This window comes from Phocoena sinus, chromosome 2 (genome assembly GCF_008692025.1).
Source record: "Phocoena sinus isolate mPhoSin1 chromosome 2, mPhoSin1.pri, whole genome shotgun sequence".
NCBI classification, from domain to species: domain Eukaryota; kingdom Metazoa; phylum Chordata; class Mammalia; order Artiodactyla; family Phocoenidae; genus Phocoena; species Phocoena sinus.
Genome location: NC_045764.1, coordinates 15,893,927 through 15,916,836, shown reverse-complemented (window position 1 = coordinate 15,916,836; position 22,910 = coordinate 15,893,927). Strand labels below are relative to the sequence as shown.

At 36.7% G+C, this 22,910-nt stretch overlaps 1 protein-coding gene across 1 annotated transcript in view; it reads left to right on the top strand.

Annotated features, from left to right (window-relative positions):
• MALRD1 (MAM and LDL receptor class A domain containing 1) overlaps positions 1 to 22,910 on the top strand; it is a 592,374-nt gene that overhangs the window by 16,212 nt on the left and 553,252 nt on the right. The window contains 2 exon segments of the mRNA XM_032621667.1: positions 11,527 to 11,642; positions 11,731 to 11,892. Coding sequence (XP_032477558.1) covers positions 11,527 to 11,642; positions 11,731 to 11,892 — 278 coding nt within the window.

Sequence of the window (22,910 nt, the reverse complement as noted above, 5' to 3'; positions counted from 1 at the left end):
GTTCTGCTAATGATAAATTGTTAGTTTTCCTTTACTGAAAATGTCTTTATTTTCCCTTTATTCTTGAAATATATTCTCATTAGATATAGAATTGTTTCATGCACATGTTTTTCTTTTAGTGCTTTAAAGATATTTCCCTGTCTTCTGGCCTCCCTATTCCCTGATGTGACATTCACAGTTATTAAAATGATTGTTTTGCTATATTTAATATAGCTTTGTTTTTCTTAGTGCTATCAAGATATTTTATGTTGGTTTTAATCAATTGGCTATACTGTGCCTAGGCATGAGATTTTTAAAAGTCCTAATCAGGTTAAATAAGCTTCATGAATTTTAAATTGTTTTTCCACCAATTTTGGAAAGTGTTCTCCCCTTATTTATTCAGATATATTTTTCCATCTCATTCTTTCTCTCCTCTCCTTCTTGGACTTCAACCATCATGATGTTAGACAACATGTCTAACATATTGTTATTGAGGGTCTTATATAGTTTGATTGTTTTCTCTTTTTTCACATTGAACAATTTCAATTGATATATTTTCAAGTTCTGTGATTTTTTTCCATGTCATCTTTAATATGCTTATAAGCCTATCTAATGATCTTTTAAAAATATCAGATATTATATAAAAATTTTCACTTAATTGCTTTTAAATTGTGTTAATTTCTCTACTAAGATCTCTTATCCTTTCATGCATTATGAGTGTATTGTCCTTCACTGAGCATCAGTATAATTGTAATTTAGAAATCCTTGTCTCCTTCATCTCAGAGTTGACCTCTGTTGACTGTCTTTTCCCATGGCATGGTCGTATTTTCCTGGTCCTTTTTCTGTCAAATAATTTTGGATCGTATCTATGACACTGTAAATTTACTACTGTAGAGTCTCTGGATTCTGTTGTATTTATTGAGAGTATTTATAATTGATTTCGTTTAAGTAGATGATTAGCTTGCTTAGACTCAAATTGAGAATTCTGTTTTGTAGTTTAGATATCAATTCAGTAGTTCAAATATCAATTCAGCTCTTTTAGCTTTAGTTACTAGAAGTGTTCCCTGCACATGCATGCTTCAGTTTGAGGTGGAGATTTGGGTAGAGTTTATTCATAGAACATGGGTCACCCCTTCTTAAGGCTCTTTTCTTTCTAGAATTCTGCCCTTTATTTATGGCAGACCTGCATGTCCTTGGCTTCTTTACCTGATTCTCCAGGCTAAGGAAATAGCAACCTTTCTATCAGTGTTTTAGCTGCAGTGGTAGCTTAACCTCAGGCCAAAGCTTTTAGGTTTGTCTTGTTTTTTTAATATAAGCATTATATTCATCACTGGTTTTTCTAACACCAGGATGTCCTAAACTGATCTATGCTGCCCTTTCTGAAGGGCACTAGGAACCATAATCTATTTCTCAATACTTGGCAGGCTGTGTTATTTAGACAGTGACTTAGATTCTTTTATTAATAAGAAACAGCAAAAGACAAAAAATAGAAAAGAGTCTCATATTCTCACTCTCTAGATCAAGTTTTTATAGCCTTTATAGTCTTAATATCCATTTATTTTGATGTTAGTGAAAAAGTAATGTTTATTTATTTAATATATTTAAAAACTTTTTATTGGGCAAATATCTTATTCCACGCATTGTGTATGTGTAGCTATAATAGTGAACAAGAACACAGATCTTGTCCCCAGTGAAGCTGCAATTTAGTAAAGGAGACATTAACCTGAGCATTAATGTTCTATTCCAGGGATCTGCATGTTTTTTTTAAAGGGCCAGATAGTAAATAATTGTGGCTTTTTAGGGTATACAATCTGTGTCCCAACTACTCAACTCTGCCGCTATACTGCGAAAGTTGCCATAAACAATACTTAAAGATAAAGCATGACTATATTATAATAAAACTTTACTGATGGACACTGGAATTTATAATTCATATAACTTTCACATGTCATAAAATACTATTCTTTTGAATTTTTTTAACCATTTAAAAGTGTAAAAACCCTTAGCTCTCAGGCCATGCAAAATCAGGTGGAAGGTGAGATTTGTCTGCAGGTCATAGTTTGCTGTCCCTTAGTCTGTTCAATAAACATTAATTGAGCAGTTTGCATCTGACAGTATGCAATGGGGATACATAAGTAAAGGATAAAATTCCTCCACTAACAGATAAGTTATAATCTTAATTTAAGTGGTCAGTATTCAATTCATTTTTGTAGCAAACATAGGTGAAGCTTACTTTGATCTATACTCTGATTTTGCAAAGAAATCAGCTTCATTACACTGTTATTTAAAAATTCATCTGAATTTTCAATTATGGAGGAGATTTTATTACAGTAGTTAAGCCTGTTTCTTATAATAAAAATAAGAATTATGTTCATTAAGCGGGTATACAGTGTATTTTTCCACTTGTTGCATTTTTAATATTGTAGTTACACTAGTTTCAAAATAAAAATTAATTAAAGATGAAAAATTTATTGTGTTTATGAAAGACAATTTTATATGTTGGTATCAATTGTTAATTTCAGTTCAAAAGCTCTTATTAAGCCCAGTGTGTGTAAGGCATCATGATAAAGGCTGTGAATGTTATAAAGATTTTTAAGATACATGTTGCATATTAGAGTGTTTATGATCTCTTTGGAAAGCATTCTCAAGAATAACCCAGTTAATTTTAATACAGGGAGAAATTAGAAAAGTACTATAATATTAGTCTGAGCAGATTGCTCTGTGGCTATAGGCAAATTCTGACACTGGAAAGGAGAAGGGCATTTGAGAAAGGACTTGAAAGATGAATGATATTTCAGTGGACAAGGAAGTGAAAGAAATATTTCAAACTGAAAGAACCACATAAGGACCATATAGAGTTACTTGGTGTGCCCAGGCAATAATATAGCAGTCTGCTATGGCTAGAGAATACGGTCTCTGGAAATGAAGATTAGGCCAAAAGTGTATTTGGGAATGTCAGGAATTATGTCACCCAAAGGTTACAGATTTTGCTCATCAGTACCATTTCCTTCCCTCTTTTCCCATCTCTACCCAAACTCCTTCACAGCTGACAGTCCTATTACCAATAATTACCAATACTGTCCAATCAGGCAGTGGAAATGAGAGGGTTGATGGATAATGCAACTCCTCAGCCACACCACATAATTAATTTCAAAGGCATACACATTTGGTACTTCATAATTCATTCTGCCTCAGGTAGTGTTTTGCAGAGAGCTTCTGTGTTTTTTTCTTTCCCACAAATTCTTTGATTGCCAAGTTCATGATATCAGGGTTCTTGATGTGTGCCTGCATGTGTGCATTTAAAATAAGCTACATGAGGTTTATATAATTCTTCTATAAACGTGATGCTTATTTTTTATTGGATAATATATTTGTTTATTTCCTCATTCCTTTTATTTCAAATTCAGGTAATATATCAGTCAGGGAATCATAATTGACAACCCAGATGATTATTTGAATTAACTGATATGACATCAATGAAATTACTCCACATAAATTAGTAGTAAACCTATCTTAAAGTAAACGATATTATTTCACTAATTAGAGCCAAAAAATAATATGTGCTACAATTTCTCTGTAGACATAGAATTTTTTCCTTTATATCATTTGCTTTCCTTTTGGCAGAAATTTTATCTTTACAGGCAGGTGACTTATTTGTTAAATTTAGATGAGTATTAATTCAAATTAATTCAGCCTCACACTGAATCCATACTGAACAGAAATACATAAAATAAATGTATATTGAAATAAATATGATACAAATTTCAAAGAATGTACCTTTTGAATCATAGCCAAATGGTCAGTAGACTGAGATTCTGCCAAATGAAAGTGGGCAGGGACTTTGACCAATTAAAGTGGTTGTAAAGGACTCAGAAGATTTTAGTTCTCTGCAAGTGAAGTCTCGCAACTCTGATGATTAGTTATGCTGATTCAGTGTCCTACAACCGAATCAGTAAAGGGAGAACTCGTAGGAACATAACTACTTTAGGCCTCATAGATTTTTGTCAGTACCTTATAACATAGCAAATGGAACAAGGGAACCAAATTAGTGGCTACTGATTGTAGTAGGCAGAATTCTAAAGATGTCCCCCCAAGATTCTCATCCCCTGGTTATTCAAACACTAATCTAGGTAATTCTGTCAAAGGACTTTGCAGTTGTAATTAAAGTTACCAATTAGCTGATCTTAACATGGGAAGATTATCATCGACTGTTCAAATGGGCTGATGTAATTGCATGGTTCCTTAGGACCTTCTATGTACAAGACCATGTCATTTGCAAATAGTTTTACTTTGTTTCCTTTCTGGCTGCCTTTTATTTCATTTCCTTGTCTAATTGCCCACCTAGAAACTTGGGCGCAATGTTGAATGGAATTGGTGATAGCAGATATCCTTATTTCCATTAGTGGAAAACTTTTTAAACTTTTACCATCAGGTTTGATGTTAGCTGAGGGTTTTTTGTAGATGTCATTTATCAGGTAAGCATGTTCACGTCTCTAATATATGAAGTGTTTTTTATCCCAATGAAGTGTTAGACTTTGTCATATGTGTTTTCTGCATCTATTGAGATGATCATGTCATTTTGGGCCTTTATTTATATGGTGTTTTTTTTTTTTTTTGCCATACGCGGGCCTCTCACTGCCGCGGCCTCTCCCGTTGCTGAGCACAGGCTCTGCACGCACAGGCTCAGCGGCCATGGCTCACAGGCCCAGCTGCTCCGCGGCATGTGGGATCTTCGCGGACCGGGGCACGAACCCATGTCCCCTGCATCGGCAGGCGGGCTCTCAACCACTGCGCCACCAGGGAAGCCCTATATGGTGTTTTATAGTGATTAGTTTTCATATAGTGATTGGTTTTCATATGTTGAACCAAATTTGCATTCCTGGGATAAATTCCGCTTGGTCACGGTGAATAATCCTTTTTATATCTTTATGTCTTGCTTGATGAGGCTTTCCAGTATTTTGTTTAGTATTTTTACATGTATGTTCATATGGGATATTGAGCTATAATTTTCATTTTTTGATATGTTTGTGACATGTTTGTCAGGTTTTGGTATCAAGGAAATAATGGCCTCACAGAATGAATTGGGAAGTCTTTCCTCTTATAATTTGTGCAAGAGTTGGTGAAGTTAGTGTTAATTCTCTAAATGTTTTATAGAATTCACTAGTTCATCCTTCTGTGACTGAGAATTTCTTTGTGGGGAGCTTTTTGGTTACTGATTCATTGTTTTGTTATCTATTCAGATTTTCTATCTCTACTAGAGTCAGTTTAGGTCCTGAATCAGTTTTTGGGTCTTGCTAGGATTTTTTTCATATTATCAAGGTTATCTAATTCGTTAGCCTGCATTTGTTGATAATGTTTCCTTATAATTCTTTTTATTTCTGTAAAGTTGGCAGTTCTGACCCTTGTTTCACTATTCATTCAGTAAATTGAGTTGTCTTTTTTTTTATTGGTCAGGCTAGTGAAAGATTTGTCAATTTTGTTGATCTTTCCAAAAACCAACTTTTGGTTTACTTAATTTTATTCTATTGGTTGTCTATTCTCTATTTGATTTATTTATGCTCTAATATTTACTATTTTCTTCTACTACTTGCTTTGGGTTTAGTTTGCTCTTCTTCCAGCTTTGTAAGGTGCAAGTTTAGATTGTTGATTTTAAAACTTTTTTTTAAATTTAGTAATTTATAGCTATAAATTTATTTCTAAGCACGAATTTAACTGCATCTCATGCATTTTGATATATTGTATTTTCACAATGCTTCAAAATGCATGAGATGCAGTTAAATTAGTTATTCATCTCAAGTATTTTCTAATTTCTCTTCTGATTTTCACCTTTGACCCATTAGGAGTGTGTTATTTAATTTCTACATATTTGCAATTTTCCTTAATTTCTTTCTGTTTCTGTTTTTCTTTCTTTCTTTCTGTTCTTGACTCAAATCACTCACTCCATTGTAGCTGTAGAACATACTTGTATGATTAACATCCTCTTAAATGTATTGAGACTTGTTTTGTGGCCTAAAATAAGGTCTTTCCTGGAGAACATTTTGTGTACATAATAGAAGCATATGCATTTTGCTGCTGTTGGATAGAGGATTCCATATGCGTCTGTTAGGTCTAACTGGTTTATAGTGTTGCTCAAGTCTTCTGTACCCTTACTGATCTTCTGTCTAATTGTTCTATTCATTCTGAAAAATGGGGTGTTGAAGTTTCCAACTATTATTGTTGAATTCTCTGTTTTCACTTTGACTCTATTAGTTTTTGTTTCTTATATTTTGGGGCTCTGTTTTTAGGTGCATATATATTTATAATTGTTATTTGATGGGTTGATTCTTTTTTCATTATAAATTGTTCTTTTATGTCTCTAATAACATTTTTATTGTGCATTAAAATATGTTTTATGAATTTTCAGCTCTCTTTTAGTTGTTTGTATATTTTTTATATTTCTTTATTTTCAGCCCTTTTATTTGTAGTTGAATTGTTGGCTTATGTCTTTATACAATATATCAACCTCAGACTTTTGATTGATAAGATAGGATTTACACCTGCTATCTGCTATTTGTTTTGTCTATGTCTGTCTTGTTACTCTGTTCCTCCATTACTGTTTTCTTCTCTGTTACATATATATTTTCTATATGTATTATATATTGTATGTATATATATAAAATTTTGAATTAGTTTACTGGATGCTTTAGGGATTACAACAATCGATGCTGGATTAGAACAATTTAATTGCAATAGTATTCAAGAAATTTGTCCTACCTAGCTCTGTTCTCCCCACCTTTATGCTGTTATTGCCACAAATAGCATCTTAATATATTGTGTGCCCATCAACACTGAATTTTGAGTTTGATTTTTATCAAGTATAACAATCAATTATAGTGATTAGTTATTGATTTTATAATTTATATCTCTTTACTGATAGTCTCTACTTTGTAAGATATCATTCTCATGGTTTCTTAGTTCTTTAGACATGGTTTCCTTTAGATCTTTGAAATATTTTAAATAGTTGATTTAAAGTCTTTTTTTCGGTAGGTCCAGCATCTGGGCTTTCTCAGAGACACTTTTGTTTGATTGTTTTTTTCCTTTGTATGAGTCACATTTTTTTGTTTCTTTGCATTTCTCACAATTTCTTTTGAAACACGGACATCTACAACAATATAATGTGGCAAGTGTGGAAATCTTTTTCCCTCAATTTTACAGTTTGTTGTGGTTTGTTGTATTTGTTGTTTTTACTTTAGTGACTTTCCTGGAATAATTCTGTAAAGTCTTTATTCCTGTCATGTGTGTCCATTGAATTCTCTGCTTGGTCAGCCAAGTGGTCAGCTGTAAAGAGAGTTTCTTAAATGCCTGGAACCAGTAAATTTCCCAGTGTTCGTTGAGGGACTCTATTGTGGTGTATCTTCAACACTTACCTAGGCAGTTGATATCTCTGTCTTATTCTTCACTTCCTGCCTTAAGAGAGCCTCAAAGTCAGCCAGAGATGAGAGCTTAGGGCCTTTTCAGGTCTTTCCAGAGCATGCGTACAGCCCTATGCATGCACATGTCTCTATAGGTTTGCGGGAAGATGTTGGAGCATTTCAAAGTTCCTATGCAACATTTCAGTTTTGCTTTAAGCTTTTGGTTAGTCTATTGTTGACCCCATATGTTATGTACTGCACCAAGCAACAGTAAAGTTAAAACACTTGCCAGTAATTATTTTCAACACATGCCTACTGTAAACAGTCTATTTGCACTGGGCAATTTCAGACAGCCTTATAAGTGGTGTCTTTCAGGAAACACCAGACATATCAAATAAGGATAATTATTTGATAATTATTTGGTAATGAGGCTTGAAAGAGTTTTAACTCTATTCTGCTCATTTCTGTGGTTGCCATGCTGCCCCAGGAATGTGGGCTGCCATTTTTTATAGTTGCTGTGGAGCTGGAGAGTGGTAGGAATAGGGCCAAGTTAAAAAGAAAAAGAAAAGAAAACCCCCCCTAAAATTTACTGTTTTTACTGAGATTCAGTTATTTATTGAATAAAAGGTCTGCGGTTTGCTGTAAGCTTTACTGTGGCCGTGTTTTTTTTTTTTTTTTTTTTTTTTGCGATACGCGGGTCTCTCACTGCTGTGGCCTCTCCCGTTGTGGAGCACAGGCTCCGGACGCGCAGGCTCAGCGGCCATGGCTCACGGGCCCAGCCGCTGCCGCGGCATGTGGGATCTTCCCGGACCGGGACACGAACCCATGTCCCCTGCATCGGCAGGCGGACTCCCAACCACTGCGCCACCAGGGAAGCCCACTGTGGCCGTTTTTGCCAATATTTTCATTGTTTTTATTGAGGAGAAAAATTTCAGAGGTCTTTACATTGACATTTTTATTAATATCACTCTCATTTTTATTGCATATTTTATGATTCCCTAAAGTGATTCACCTAGCCCTTTATCACTGAAGCAGACTTAAATGTATATGGCAACATTTATTTACACAGTGCTAGCAATTATAGGGAATTACTATTTGAGGGTATCCTTTGATACAGTTTTAACAAATATTATGTGCTTATGTCGAACTTGTTAGTTTAATGAACAGGAATGAGGCAAAACTTATGATTCAACAGAAATGGAATTTAATAAACAGAAATTACCAACTTGAAGGAGTTTGTATCTAAGACTGTTATTTAACCTCTGTTATCTGAACTGAGCCATATTTCTGTCACAAATGAACACACTTTTCCTGTTCCAAAAGTTTTGACATTTTAACCTTTGCTTCAGGTCTTGGATCTTGTCACAGTGATCCATTCCTGCAGCCTGATTTTTTTTTGATGTTATCTTACTGTTAAAATACTCAGTTTTTCGAGTTCCTTTGAGCCCATTGGTTACTCTACAGCATGCAATAGGGTTTCTGTTTCTCCTGCTTGCATGCATTCCCATTAATCACTTAGAACTTGGGAAATGGAAGAAAGGCAAGACTGCCTATCAGTAGTTGAAGAAAGTGAGACTGAAAATTCTACCTCATCTTTTCTAAGGATCAAGGTTGGGGTAATTCACTGCCCAAAGTTATTGAATTAGCCCTCAAAACTTGATTCATGGTTTTTGTTGCTTTCATATTTTATATACTTCTGGGGTTTTACTCCTACATGTACCCAGCTACTAAGAAGAAAAAGCCCTTTAACAAAAACATTTAAGATTATAAACGGAGGGCTTCCCTGGTGGTGCAGTAGTTGAGAGTCTGCCTGCCGGTGCAGGGGACACGGGTTCGTGCCCCGGTCCGGGAAGATCCCACATGTTGCGGAGCGGCTGGGCCCGTGAGCCATGGCTGCTGAGCCTGCGCGTCCGGAGCCTGTGCTCCGCAATGGGAGAGGCCACAGCAGTGAGAGGCCCGCGTACCGCAAAAAAAAAAGATTATAAATGCAGTCATCCTGTCTTATTTTGTAATTTTAATAATTCTTATTTTGTAGCTTTAATAATTAACGACTTCATCACAAGGTGGTTTTAAATCTGTTTCAAAGATAGGCTATGAAGTTGCTTTTATGGATGCAGGAATAAAATGGGAATTTATGAATCATATGAACAAACTGAAATGAACATGGTAGAGATTAATAGGAGACATGTGATGAGAATGGTGTTGTGTGGTACGATGTTACTAGGCTCCCTCAAGGACTAAAAGGGGTGTGTGGAGATAATATTGAATACCTTTTTTTTTTTTTTTTTTAATCAGCTTTGTAAGTCTCTTCTTGATGCTTCGAGCCAGCAGTAGGAGAGGATATCAGATGAGGGAATGGGCGTGTGGGAAAAACTTATGCTGCCAAGGATCTGCTTCTTTCTTTTATACTCGTAGACCCGATAACTAAAGTCCTAGGGAAAGCAAGATAACTTTCTATAAGACGATGTTCTCTACGGAACATCTCCAACTGTGAATTAAAGAACTTCTATACTCATAGGGAGCAAGGTAAAATTGAGTGTGCATTTGAAAGAACGCTATTGTCACTAAATCGGAATTAAAAAAAAATAATAAATAAAAAACAAAAAAACAAGTATTGTTATTGGGTGCATTTTGAATACTTTTTTACCCCATGAAAAGAAATCTTATTACTAGAACAAAGGCTAAAGGATCTCAAGTTGTTTCTGAATTTAAAACTTTACTTTTTACGATAACCTGAAGGTTAACCTCATTTAATTTTTGACAAAATACAGAATAAGTTACAGTGTCATAAAATGTACCAGATGACATAGTTTGTATTTATAAAACACCTAGCTTAAATATTCTTATAATTTATGATTTTATTGAAAATGCTCTTCTATTATTTAATAGCTTAATGTATCAGTCTGAGTTTTAGGACCAAACTTTCAAAAATAAATATGGTTAATTTAAGTGATTTCCTTGACAGATGAAAATAATTTTTGCTGTATGTATCACAAGTGCTTTTTAGTAGCTGAATATTTATAAACAGTAATTGAAGGCCTGTTGAATACTATTACCATTTGTATTGCAAATAATTGTATTTAAACTGCAAACAATAAATCCCTATGGCTTATTATGCTCGTTTGATTATTCACTTGCTTAGCATTTGCTTTCCCTGCTGAATATGAAGCAACAGCAAAATAATGGTCGTCCACTTGTATCACCATGATACCAGCTCTTCATCGAAATTACGTTTATAAAATTATTCCAGGTGGTACATTCTGAGAACAATTTTCTGTTATTGCAGGGACTTCAGTTATGCTTATGACTATGTTATATGCAATCATTAATGTTCTTCTTTTCTGCTTCATTAGGGTACAGTTTTGGAATAGCTATAGGGAAAAAGAGGTTTCTTAGGTTTCATAATTTTACTATTGATTCTCTCAATGATGTGACAATTAAATTTGATTTCCAAGACAGCTTTCAAATACCACTGAATAATTTGGGTAGGTATGCCATCATCAACATCATTTTTTCATTCTTTTTGACAAACAGTGGCATACCAAATAGATGAGCAGGAAACAGTGGTTCCCGTATTATACACTATAACCTTGTCAAGCATTGCAAAAAAATCTATGAAAGCCCAGGGAATGTTCCACATTTATTTTGTAGGCTTCTAAATAGTAAGTTGACCAGCATGGTCTGTACTGCAGCATACAGAAGAGCACTGGGACTCAGTATCGTTTTCCATAATCCTGGCAAAAGCTGGGACTATTTGATCCAATTCTTTCCGGAGAAAAACACAACAAAATAGGATCTTTTTTGAATTCTTCATTGAATTACTTATTTTGGTGGGCAGTCCCAGTATAATGTTTTCCCTGGATATCATCTTTGCTGGGTTATAACTTTCTAAGTTATGAGATGAATTTGGTCATGGACTACAGCCCATAACAGTGTTTTAGGGAGTACACTCACAATTAGTTATTTTACTGGGGAATATATTGAAGTAACAATATCAAGCAGACCATTTGCAAAGATAAACGGTACCGTTAAATATTTCATTCTTTAAAAATATATTGACCCAAAGTGGATATAGGCCTGAATTATTGCCTGGTGTATTAAATAAGTTTACCAGTGGTGGCTCTGCATCTAACACACTGACCCTTGTTTTTAACAGCTCACTTCCTCTCATTGGTCTCGAACGTGGATTCTCCTTCCTCAAACTTGGATTCTCCTTCCTCAAACTTACGAAGCAGAGTTTTTCTTTCCACAAATAACCCACATGGTTGTCAGGTATTTGAAAGCACACAGCATTTGAATTACTTTCCACATTTGGGAACTTCTTTATTGTAATTATTTGGACATTCATTATTTTTCACAGATGACATTTTATTACTTCTCCAGCCAGATGAATGGCAAATTAACAGTTGGCTTTCAAACTACCTGTGGTGGTCCTACAAGGCATTTATGGCAAAGCACGGCTGGGCTCCACAATCAGTGGGAGAGGCATGTCCTCAAAATCCAGAGCCCCCAGAGATTTCAGGTATGCACGTTGTATTTTCTGTGTTTGAAGGAAAAACGATAAAGTATAGATGTTTTGCACCAGGTGAATTAAAAGCAGGATGATTAATCATCCCAGTTGTCTGAGGACTGAGGAATTTGCCAGAACTTCAAGTGCTGGAACCAAACAGAAAATTGGGATGGCCAGTCACCCTAAAAGACAATTTTAAAAAGTTTTAAATTTATGTATCAAAACTAAGGTTGTTATGTATTAACATATATTGATATATAAGTAAAACGTGACCTTCTAATACTCTTCCTAATTTCTTGAATCGCTCCACTTTCCTTCAAAGCTCTCACTCTTCCAATCTTCTCTTTCTTTTCATTTCTTACTCTTAAGAATCACTTCCCTTCCACAGTTTTCTCATGCTTTTGATAGAACGGGACTATCTTAGGTAATGAGGAAATAGGTTGATTTAAATACTAATTCCAAATGCTGTTGAAGTGGGATCATTGTCATGTTCATTTCATGGTGAAAGTCAAATTATTCGATACAGCCTTCATTTTCCAAAATGGAGAATTAAAGCCAATGCAAGCCTATAAAAGACAGACTTATTTATGCAGCCTAATAAAACTTACGGATGGTGGAAATTACAATCCAATAATATTATGGGAGTTCTTGGAAGAGAATTGCCCACTTTAACATCTTGGACAGCCAAGCAAAATTTTCCAGTAAAAATGGGATCCTACAGCATTTTATTCTGAACGAATTTGCTTTTTAAAAAAATTTTAAATCTTTATTGGAGTGTACTTGCTTTACAATGGTGTGTTAGTTTCTGCCGTATAACAAAGTGAATCAGCTATACATATACATATATCCCCACATCCCCTACCTCTTGCGTCTCCCTCCCCACTTCCCTATCCCACCCCTCTAGGTGGTCACAAAGCACCGAGCTGATCTCCCTGTGCTATGCGGATGCGTCCCACTAGCTAGCTATTTTACATTTAGTAGTGTATATATGTCCATGCCACTCTCTCACTTTGTCCCATCTTCCCCTTCCCTGTGTCCTCAAGTCCATTGTCTACATCTGCGTCTTTATTCCTGTCCTGCCCTAGATTCGTCAGAACCATTTTTGTTTTTTTTTTAGATGCCATATATATGTGTTAGAATGCGACAATTGTTTTTCTCTTTCTGACTTACTTCACTCTGTATGACAGTCTCTAGGTCCATCTACCTCACTACAAGTAACCCAATTTCATTTCTTTTCATGGCTGAGAATATTCCATTGTATATATATGCCACATCTTCTTTATCCATTCATCTGTTGATGGACGCTTAGGTTGCTTCCATGTCCTGGCTATTATACATAGAGCATTCTGGTACATGACTCTTTTTGAATTATGGTTTTCTCAGGGTATATGCCCAGGAGTGGGATTGCTGGATCATATGGTAGTTCTATTTTTAGGTTTTAAAGGAACCTCCTTAGTATTCTCCATAGTGGCTGTATCAATTTACATACCAACCAGCAGTGCAAGAGGGTTCCCTTTTCTCCACACCCTCTCTAGCATTTATTGTTTGTAGATTTGTTTATGATGGCCATTCTGACTGGGATGAGGTGATACCTCATTGCGGTTTTGATTTGCATTTCTCTAATGATTAGTGATGTTGAGCATCCTTTCATGTGTTTGTGGCCAATCTGTATATCTTACTTTGAGAAATGTCTATTTAGGTCTTCTGCCCATTTTTGGATTGGGTTGTTTGTTTCTTCAGTATTGAGCTGCATGAGCTGCTTATATATTTTGGAGATTAATCTTTTGTCCATTGATTTGTTTGCAAATATTTTCTCCCATTCTGAGGGTTGTCTTTTCATCTTGTTTATGGTTTCCTTTGCTGTGCAAAAGCTTTGAAGTTTCATCACGTTCCATTTTTTAATTTTTGTTTTTATTTCCATTACTCTAAGAGGTGGATCAGAGAAGATCTTGCTGTGAATTATGTCAAATAGCATTCTTCCTATGCTTTCCTCTAAGAGTTTTATAGTGTCTGGTTTTACATTTAGGTCTCAAATCCATTTTGAGTTTATTTTTGTGTATGGTGTTAGGGAATGTTCTCATTTCATTCTTTTACATGTAGCTGTCCAGTTTTCCCAGCACCACTTATTGAAGAGACTGTTTTTTCTCCATTGTGTATCTTTGCCTCCTTTGTCATAGATTAGTTGACCGTAGGTGTGTGGGTTTATCTCTGGGCTTTCTAACTTGTTCCATTGATCTATGTTTCTGTTTTTGTGCCAGTACCATATTGTCTTGATTACTGTAGCTTTGTAGTGTAGTCTGAAGTCAGGGAGTCTGATTCCTCCCTCTCCATTTTTTCCCTCAAGACTGCTTTGGCTATTCAGGTTTTTTGTGTCTCCATACAAATTTTAAGACGATTTGTTCTAGTTCCATAAAAAATGCCATTGGTAATTTGATAGGGATTGCATTGAATCTGTAGATTGCTTTGGGTAGTATAGTCATTTTCACAATATTGATTCTTCCAATCCAAGAACATGGTATATCTCTCCATCTGTTGGTATCATCTTTAATTTCTTTCATCAGTGTCTTATAGTTTTCTGCATACAGGTCTTTGTCTCCCTGGGTAGGTTTATTCCTAGATATTTTATTGTTTTTGCTGCAGTGGTAAATGGGAGTGTTTCCCTAATTTCTCTTTCAGATTTTTCATCATTAGTATATAGGAATGCAAGAGATTTCTGTGCATTAATTTTGTATCCTGCAACTTTACCAAATTCATTGATTAGCTCTAGTAGTTTTCTGGTGGCATTTTTAGGATGCTCTATGTATGGTATCATGTTATCTACAAACAGTGACAGTTTTACTTCTTCTTTTCCAATTTGTATTCCTTTTATTTCTTCTCTGATTGCCATGGCTAGGACTCCCAAAACTATGTTGAATAATAGTGGTGAGAGTGGACATCCTTGTCTTATTTCTGATCTTAGAGGAAATGCTTTCTGTTTTTCACCATTGAGAATGATGTTTGCTGTGGGTTTGTCATATATGGCCTTTATTATGTTGAGGTAGTTTCCCTCTGTGCCCACTTTCTGGAGAGTTTTTATCATAAATGGGTGTTGAATTTTGTCAAAAGCTTTTTCTGCATCTATTGAGATGATCATATGGTTTTTATTCATCAGTTTGTTAATATGGTGTATCACATCGACTGATTTGCATATATTGAAGAATCCTTGCATCCCTGGGATAAATCCCATTTGATCGTGGTGTATGATCCTTTTAATGTGTTGTTGGATTCTGTTTGATAGTATTTTTTTGAGGAATTTTGCATCTATATTCATCAGTGATATTGGTTGGTAATTTTCTTTTTTTGTAGTATCTATGTCTGGTTTTGGTATCAGGGTGATGGTGGCCTCATAGAATGAGTTTGGGAGTGTTCCTTCCTCTGCAATTTCTTGGAAGAGTTTGAGAAGGATGGGTGTTAACTCTTCTCTAAATGTTTGATAGAATTCACCTGTGAAGCCATCTGCTCCTGGACTTCTGTTTGTTGGAAGATTTTTAATTGCAGAGTTCAATTTCATTACTTGTGATTGGTCTGTTCATATTTTCTGTTTCTTCCTGGTTCAGTCTTGGAAGGTTATACCTTTCTAAGAATTTGTCCATTTCTTCCAGGTTGTCCATTTTATTGGCATAGAGTTGCTTGTAGTAGTCTCTTAGGATGCTTTGTATTTCTATGGTGTCTGTTGTAACTTCTTTTTCAGTTCTAATTTTATTGATTTGAGTCCTCTCCCTCTTTTTCTTGATGAGTCTGGCTAATGGTTTATCAATTTTGTTTATCTTCTCAAAGAACCAGCTTTTAGTTTTATTGATCTTTGCTATTGTTTTCTTTGTTTCTATTTCATTTATTTCTGCTCTGATCTTGGTTTCTTTCCTTCTGCTAACTTTGGGTTTTGTTTGTTCTTCTTTCTCTAGTTCTTTAGGTGTAAGGTTAGATTGTTTATTTGAGATTTTTTTTGTTTCTTGAGGTAGGCTTGTATAGCTATAAACTTCCCTCTTAGAACTGCTTTTGCTGCATCCCACAGGTTTTGGATCATTGTGTTTTCATTGTCATTTGTCTCTAGGTATTTTTTGATTTCCTCTTTGATTTCTTCAGTGATCTCTTGGTTATTTAGTAACGTATTGTTGAGCCTCCACATGTTTGTGTTTTTTTTACGTTTTTTTCCCTGTAATTCATTTCTAATCTCATGGTTTTGTGGTCAGAAAAGATGCTTGATATGATTTCAGTTTTCTTAAATTTACTGAGGCTTGATTTGTGACCCAAGATGTGATCTATACTGGAGAATTATCCATGCGCACTTGAGAAGAAAGTGTAATCTGCTTTTTCTGGCTGGAATGTCCTATAAATACCAATTAAATCTATCTGTTCTATTGTGTCATTTATAGCTTCTCTTTCCTTATTTATTTTCATTTTGGATGATCTGTCCATTGGTGTAAATGAGGTGTTAAAGTCCCCTACTACGATTGTGTTACTGTCGATTTCCCCTTTTACGGCTGTTAGCATTTGCCCTATGTATTGAGGTGCTCCTGTGTTGGGTGCATAAATATATACAATTGTTATATCTTCTTCTTGGATTGATCCCTTGATCATCATGTTGTGTGCTTGTCTCTTGTAATAATCTTTATTTTAAAGTCTATTTTGTCTGATATGAGAATTGCTACTCCAGCTTTCTTCTGATTTCCATTTGCATGGAATATCTTTCTCCACTCCTCACTTTCAGTTTGTATGTGTCCTAGGTCCGAAGTGGGTCTCTTGTCGACCGCATATATACAGGTTTTGTTTTTGTATCCATTCAGCCAGTCTATGTCTTTTGGTTGGAGCATTTAATCCATTTACATTTAACATAGTTGTCAATATGTATGTTCCTATTACCATTTTCTTAATTATTTTGGGTTAGTTATTGTAGATCTTGTCCTTCTGTTGTGTTTCCTGCCTTGAGAAGTTCCTTTAGCATTTGTTGTAAAGCTGGTATGGTGGTGCTGAATTCTCTTAGCTTTTGCTTGTCTTTAAGCTTTTGATTTCTCCATCGAATCTGAATGAGATCCTTGCTGGGTAGAGTAATCTTTGTTATAGATTTTTCTCTTTCATCACTTTAAATATGTCATGCCACTCCCTTCTGGCTTGCAGAGTTTCTGCTGAAAGATCAGCTGTTAACCTCATGGGATTCCCTTGTATGTTATTTGTTGCTTTTAGTTTAGTGCTTTTAATTTTTTTTCCTTGTATTTAGTTTTTGATAATTTGATTAATATGTGTCTTGGCATGTTTTTCTTTGGATTTATCCTGTATGGGACTCTCTGCTTCCTCAACTTGATTGACAATCCTTACCCATGCTAGGGAAGTTTTCAACTCTAATCTCTTCAAATATTTTCTCAGTCCCTTCGTTCTTCTTCTGGGACCCCTATAATTCGAATGTTGGTGCATTTAGTGTTGTCCCAGAGGTCTCTGAGGCTGTCCTCAATTCTTTTAATTCTTTTTTCTTTATTCTGCTCTGTGGTAGTTATTTCCACTATTTTATCTTCCATGTCACTTATCTGTTCTTCTGCCTCAGTTATTTTGCTATTGATTTCTTCTAGAGAATTTTTAGTTTCATTTATTGTGTTGTTCACCATTGTTTGTTTGCTCTTTAGTTCTTCTAGGTCCTTGTTAAACGTTTCTTGTATTTTCTCCAATCTATTTCTAAGATTTAGATCACCTTTACTATCATTACTCTGAATTGTTTTTCATTTAGACTACCTATTTCCTCTTCATTTGTTTTGTCTGGTGGGTTTTTACCTTGCTTCTTCATGTGCTGTGTAATTCTCTGTCTTCTCATTTTGCTTAACTTACTGTGTTTGGGGTCTCCTTTTTGCAGGCTGCAGGTTCATTTTTCCTGTTGTTTTTGGTGCCTTCCCTCAGTGGGTAATGTTGGTTCAGTGGGTTTTGTAGCCTTCCTGATGGAGGGGACTGGTGCCTGTGTTCTGATGGATGAGGCTGGATCTTGTCTTTCTGGTGGGCAGGTCCACGTCTGGTGGTGTGTTTTGGGATGTCTGTGAACTTATTATGATTTTAGGCAGCCTCTCTGCTAATCGTTGTGTTTGTGTTCCTGTCTTGCTCGTTATTTGGCATAGGTTGTCCAGCACTGTAGCTTGCTGGTCGTTGAGTGGAGCTGGGTTTTCACATCGAGACAGAGATCTCTGAGAGAGCTTTTGTCATTTGATACTATGTGTGGCTGGGAGGTCTCTGGTGGACCAGTTTCCTGAGGTTGGCTCTCCCACCTCAGAGGCTCAGGCTTGACCCCCAGCTGGAGCACCAAGGCCCTGTCAGCCACACAGCTCAGAAGAAAAGGGAGAAAAAGAAAGAAAGGGAGGGAGGGAGGAAGGAAAAAATAGAGTTATTAAAATAAAATATAAAAAAAATTATTAAAAATAAAAATATAAAAGAAATAGAAAGAAAGAAGAGAGCAACCAAACTAAAAACAAATCCACCAATGATAAGCGCTAAAAACTATACTAAAAAACCAAAAAAAAAAAAAACCCAAAGAGCCGACAAACAGATCCCCAGGACAAATGGTAAAAGCAAAGCTACACAGACAAAATCACACGAAGAAGCATCCACATACACACTCACAAAAGGGGAAAAAAGGAAAAAAAAAATATATAAAAAAAGGGGGAGAGCAACCAAATCAATAAATGTACCAGAGATAACAAGCTCTGAATACTAAACTGAGATAAACATAAAACCAGAAACAATTAGTTGCAGAAAGCAAACCCCAAGTCAACAGTTGCTCCCAAAGCCCATCAGCTCAATTTTGGGGCGATTCGTCATCTATTCAGTTATTCCACAGATGCAGGGTACATCAATTTGATTGTGGAGATTTAATCCACTGCTCCTGAGGCTGCACAGAGAGATTTCTCTTTCTCTTCTTTTTTCACACAGCTCCTGGGGTTCAGCTTTGGATTTGGACCCGCCTCTTTGTGTAGGTCACCTGAGGGCTTCTGTTCCCACCCAGACATTACGGGGTTAAAATAGCACGTGATCGGGGGCTCTGGCTCCCTCAGGCCAGGGGGAGGGAGTGGTACGGAATGCAGGGCGAGCCTATGGTGGCAGAGGCTGGAGTGATGTTGCAATAGTCTGAGGCATGCTGTGTGTCCTCCTGGGGAAGTTGTATCTGGATCATGGGACCTTGGCAGTGGCGGGCTGCACAGCCTCCCGGCAGGGGAGGTGTGGATAGTGACCTGCGCTTGCACACAGGCTTCTTGGTGGCTGCAGCAGTAGCCTTAGCATTTCATGTCTGTCTCTGGTGTCCGCGCTGATAGCTGTGGCTCGTGCCCATCTCTGGACCTCATTTAGGCGGTGCTCTGAATCCCCTCTCCTCGCACACCCTGGAACAATGGTCTCTTGCCCCTTAGGCAGGTCCAGACTTTTCTTGGACTGCCTCCCGGGTAGGTAGTCTTGGACTACCTCCCGGGTAGCTGTGGCACACTAGCTCCCTTCCGGCTGTGTTCTCGCAGCCAACCCCAGTCCTCTCCCTGGAATCTGATCTCCGAAGCCCGAGCCTCAGCTCCCCGCCCCCGCCCGCCCCAGTGGGTGAGCAGAGAAGCCCCTCAGGCTGGTGAGTGCTGGTCAGCAGCGATCCTCTGTGCGAGAATGTCTTCACTTTGCCCTCTGCACACCTGTTGCTGTGCTCTCCTCCATGGCTCTGAAGATTCCCCCCTGCCCAACCCCCGTCTCCTCCAGTGAAGGGGCTTCCTAGTGTGTGGAAACTTTTCCTCCTTCCCAGCTCCCTCCCAGAGATGTAGGTCCCATCCCTGTTCTTTTGTCTCTGTTCTTTTCATTTTTCTTTTGCCCTACCCAGCTACGTAGGGAGTTTCTTGCCTTTTGGGAGCCTGAGGTCTTCTGCCAGCGTTCAGTACGTGTTCTGTAGGAACTGTTCCTCGTGTAGATGTATTTTTGATGCATTTGTGGGGAGGTAGGTGATCTCCATGTCCTACTCCTCTGCCATCCTGAAGCTATCTCTCCAAATTTGCTTTTTAAACCTGGTTCGTGAGCCAAGTTAACCCAAGTAGGTTTCTTTTAGCATCTATGATTAGAATAGTATAATATTTTATAAGTTTGATACGGAATAGAAAATCATTTGATATTTGATGGATTTAGCACTTGCCGGAATATAGAGATTGAATTGGATTGAATTTTGAGTGGCGCAGAGGGAAGATGGGAGGATGAGCAGGACCTCTATTATAAAAATTGAATTATAAACTATAAGAATGGCACATTTTCTTAATTGATCTGTCATAAAATCACTGAAGTTTGGAATTTTCAGGGTTTTGTAAAACTAAATGGGGTTCCAAAGAAGATGAAAGAAAATCACTTAGTAGGCGGTTAAGTGACTCCTAGATGATAGGACTTAAGGAGAACAGAGCTGTGTAGTGGGAAACATAATTCTGTCCTTTGAGGCATTGTACTCTCTTGAAATCCAATATTATTGGTGTATATGGGGGTGGGAGGCGGTATTTTAAGCCATCAGGCATTTAAGTCCTCCTGTGAGGGATTGACCAGGCATGGGGCTGAGACACCCTGTGTCCCTGCCTATAGTGGCGAGTGCTGTGCAGAATGAGAACCCCAGCCACCAATAGTGCATCCGACTTGTTGTGGGTGTTCAGGTGTCATTAATTACTATAGAGAAGTTTCTAGTTTATTTCTTATGATTTTGTTTTACCTCCCTGTGTCTCTCTCTTTTTTCAATAACAACAAGAGCAACGAAACAGAGCCAAGGGTGCCTTTGAAGGGGCTGAGTCACATTGACTAGATGCTGAAGGATGAGCTTGCTGAAGTCCCTCTGCGTACTTGTCTAAACTTTAAGGACTGAGATGGGACTCTTGTCTATGTATAAACTTTATCAGTATTTATACATCTTTTCCAACTTTGAAACAGAGTGGATGGTAAAAGAGTCTTAAGCTGTCTTTGTCACGCATTGTGCCTTCTTATATTTAACGGTCTCTGTCCTTCAGTCAGGGTCTTTGTTAGTAGCACAACGGAGATTTAAAGCTGAGCAGAGGAGAAACCTTTTAAAATAACTCCTTTGCTTTTCTCAGCTGTCCATTCCCAAGTAGCATACTACGGGTGTTGATTAAATGATTAAATATGTGTAGAAGATAAACGTAAAACTTAAAATTCCCAAATATATTATCTCCAGGGCATTTCAGCTTCAGCAGAGGCAGCGAGGTTATCCCCCTACACACTTGAAAATGCAGCAGTATCTTCAACCAAAGCAGAGGCACGTGTAGCGTATTAATTTGTTTCTCAAAATACTTTATTGCTGACATGAAAACAGTGCTTCTACCTTAAAGGCTTTGTAAAAAATCAGGAAACCCTATGACTCTCTTGGGATCCTTTGGCTACACCAGTCTTTAAGATTGCAGGTATGTTTTAGTTCTGTCCTGTCAGCAAGTGAACAGATGTTCATTTGCTTTTGTTGAGCTGGGCCACAGAGCTGTGCTGTGCTTGGAATATTGTCTGCCACCATGTAGTAGCTCTTTCCTAAAAAGCTTTAGCAAGAGGCTTATTTGAGGCCATTTTGTAATCAGCGTCTCCAGGCAATATCTGCCACCTCATCAATTTACAGGCCTCCAAGAATTATTCTGTGTTTTGCAGTTTCTCCTCCATTCTGCCTTCTGATAGTTTTAAAGCCGTTTATGCTTCCTTTAGAAATACCCAAATAGTAGCTTTTTATCCCAGCTGGACCCTGGCTTAGCATGGGTTTCTGAGAAAGCCTCTGGATCTGGCTCCTATGTGTGGGCTTTGTCACCTTCATCTGTAAAGGACTAGGTCCATTTCTTAATAAACCTGAATCATATGTTAATTTCTGAGAGAATAAACAAGGAATGGTGTTTACACAGTTAGTCCACAAAGATGGCAGTATTTCAGAAAGTTTCTGGAGATGTTTAAGGAATAGCATCTAGCATTGATTGATCACTTACTATGTGTAAAGCACTGCATTTGGTCCTTCATGTATATTATCTTACTGACCCTTCACGGCAGTCCTCTGAACTATAATTTACCCCACTGTTCACATTTGTATTATGAGCTTTAGAGAATGAAATAACCTACCAAATCCCATACAAGATTAGAACATAGGATAGTTTGATTTCAGATCTCAGTCATTTAGTCACTGAGCCGTGATAATTTTGTATCATGTTAAAGCAGTATAAGGATTTATAAAATACAGAAAAAAAATTCCAACCTCTAGATTTGGTCAAATCTAATGTGACTCATTAAATATTCTTTTGTCTGCTGTGTTAGATGAAACATTACTCTGCATTGCGTGGTGTTGATTAACTGCAATCACATTTCTCAAAATTGCAGATATAAGCAATTAATTTAACTATTTTCTTCAAATATTCATAGAAGCAAAGAATATAGGCTAAATGTACAGCAAAAATTTAGTCTCAAATTCAAGTGAAAAATTCCCTCATTCATATTTTTTTCTGGCTCTTGAAGGGAGTTCACCTACTGGTTTTATGGGTAGGAAGTAATGAATACTATGTTACTAATTATATCACTGACTATGGTTTTCAAGTTGAATGTCTGGATTCTTGAGAAGTCAGTGCCTGAATTTTAAAAAGATACTGAAGCATTTTTAATATGCTACTATCTACTTGTTATTTCTTCGATATTCCATTTAGAAATGCCAGAGAGTTCTCACCACTCTCCTATTCAGAAACAATAGGCTTTATTAATATGAACAAAAGATGTTACTACTAATAATGAACTGTTAACTTAATGTTACTCTCAAACTTTTCAAAATCATAATATGAGAGACATTTTATCTTTTAATTCAAGAATACTTACGGTGTGAACACATGGAGAAAAGATTACTGTCATCTTTTTGTGTTTCACGTGTTTACTTGAGAAATAATATTGAATGTGTACTACTAATTAAGAAAATTTTCACACAGTAAATATAACTACAAGGGTTTCTGTTCGTGTAGTTACTAGTGTAATCCAAGTGAGTTTATGTCCATTAT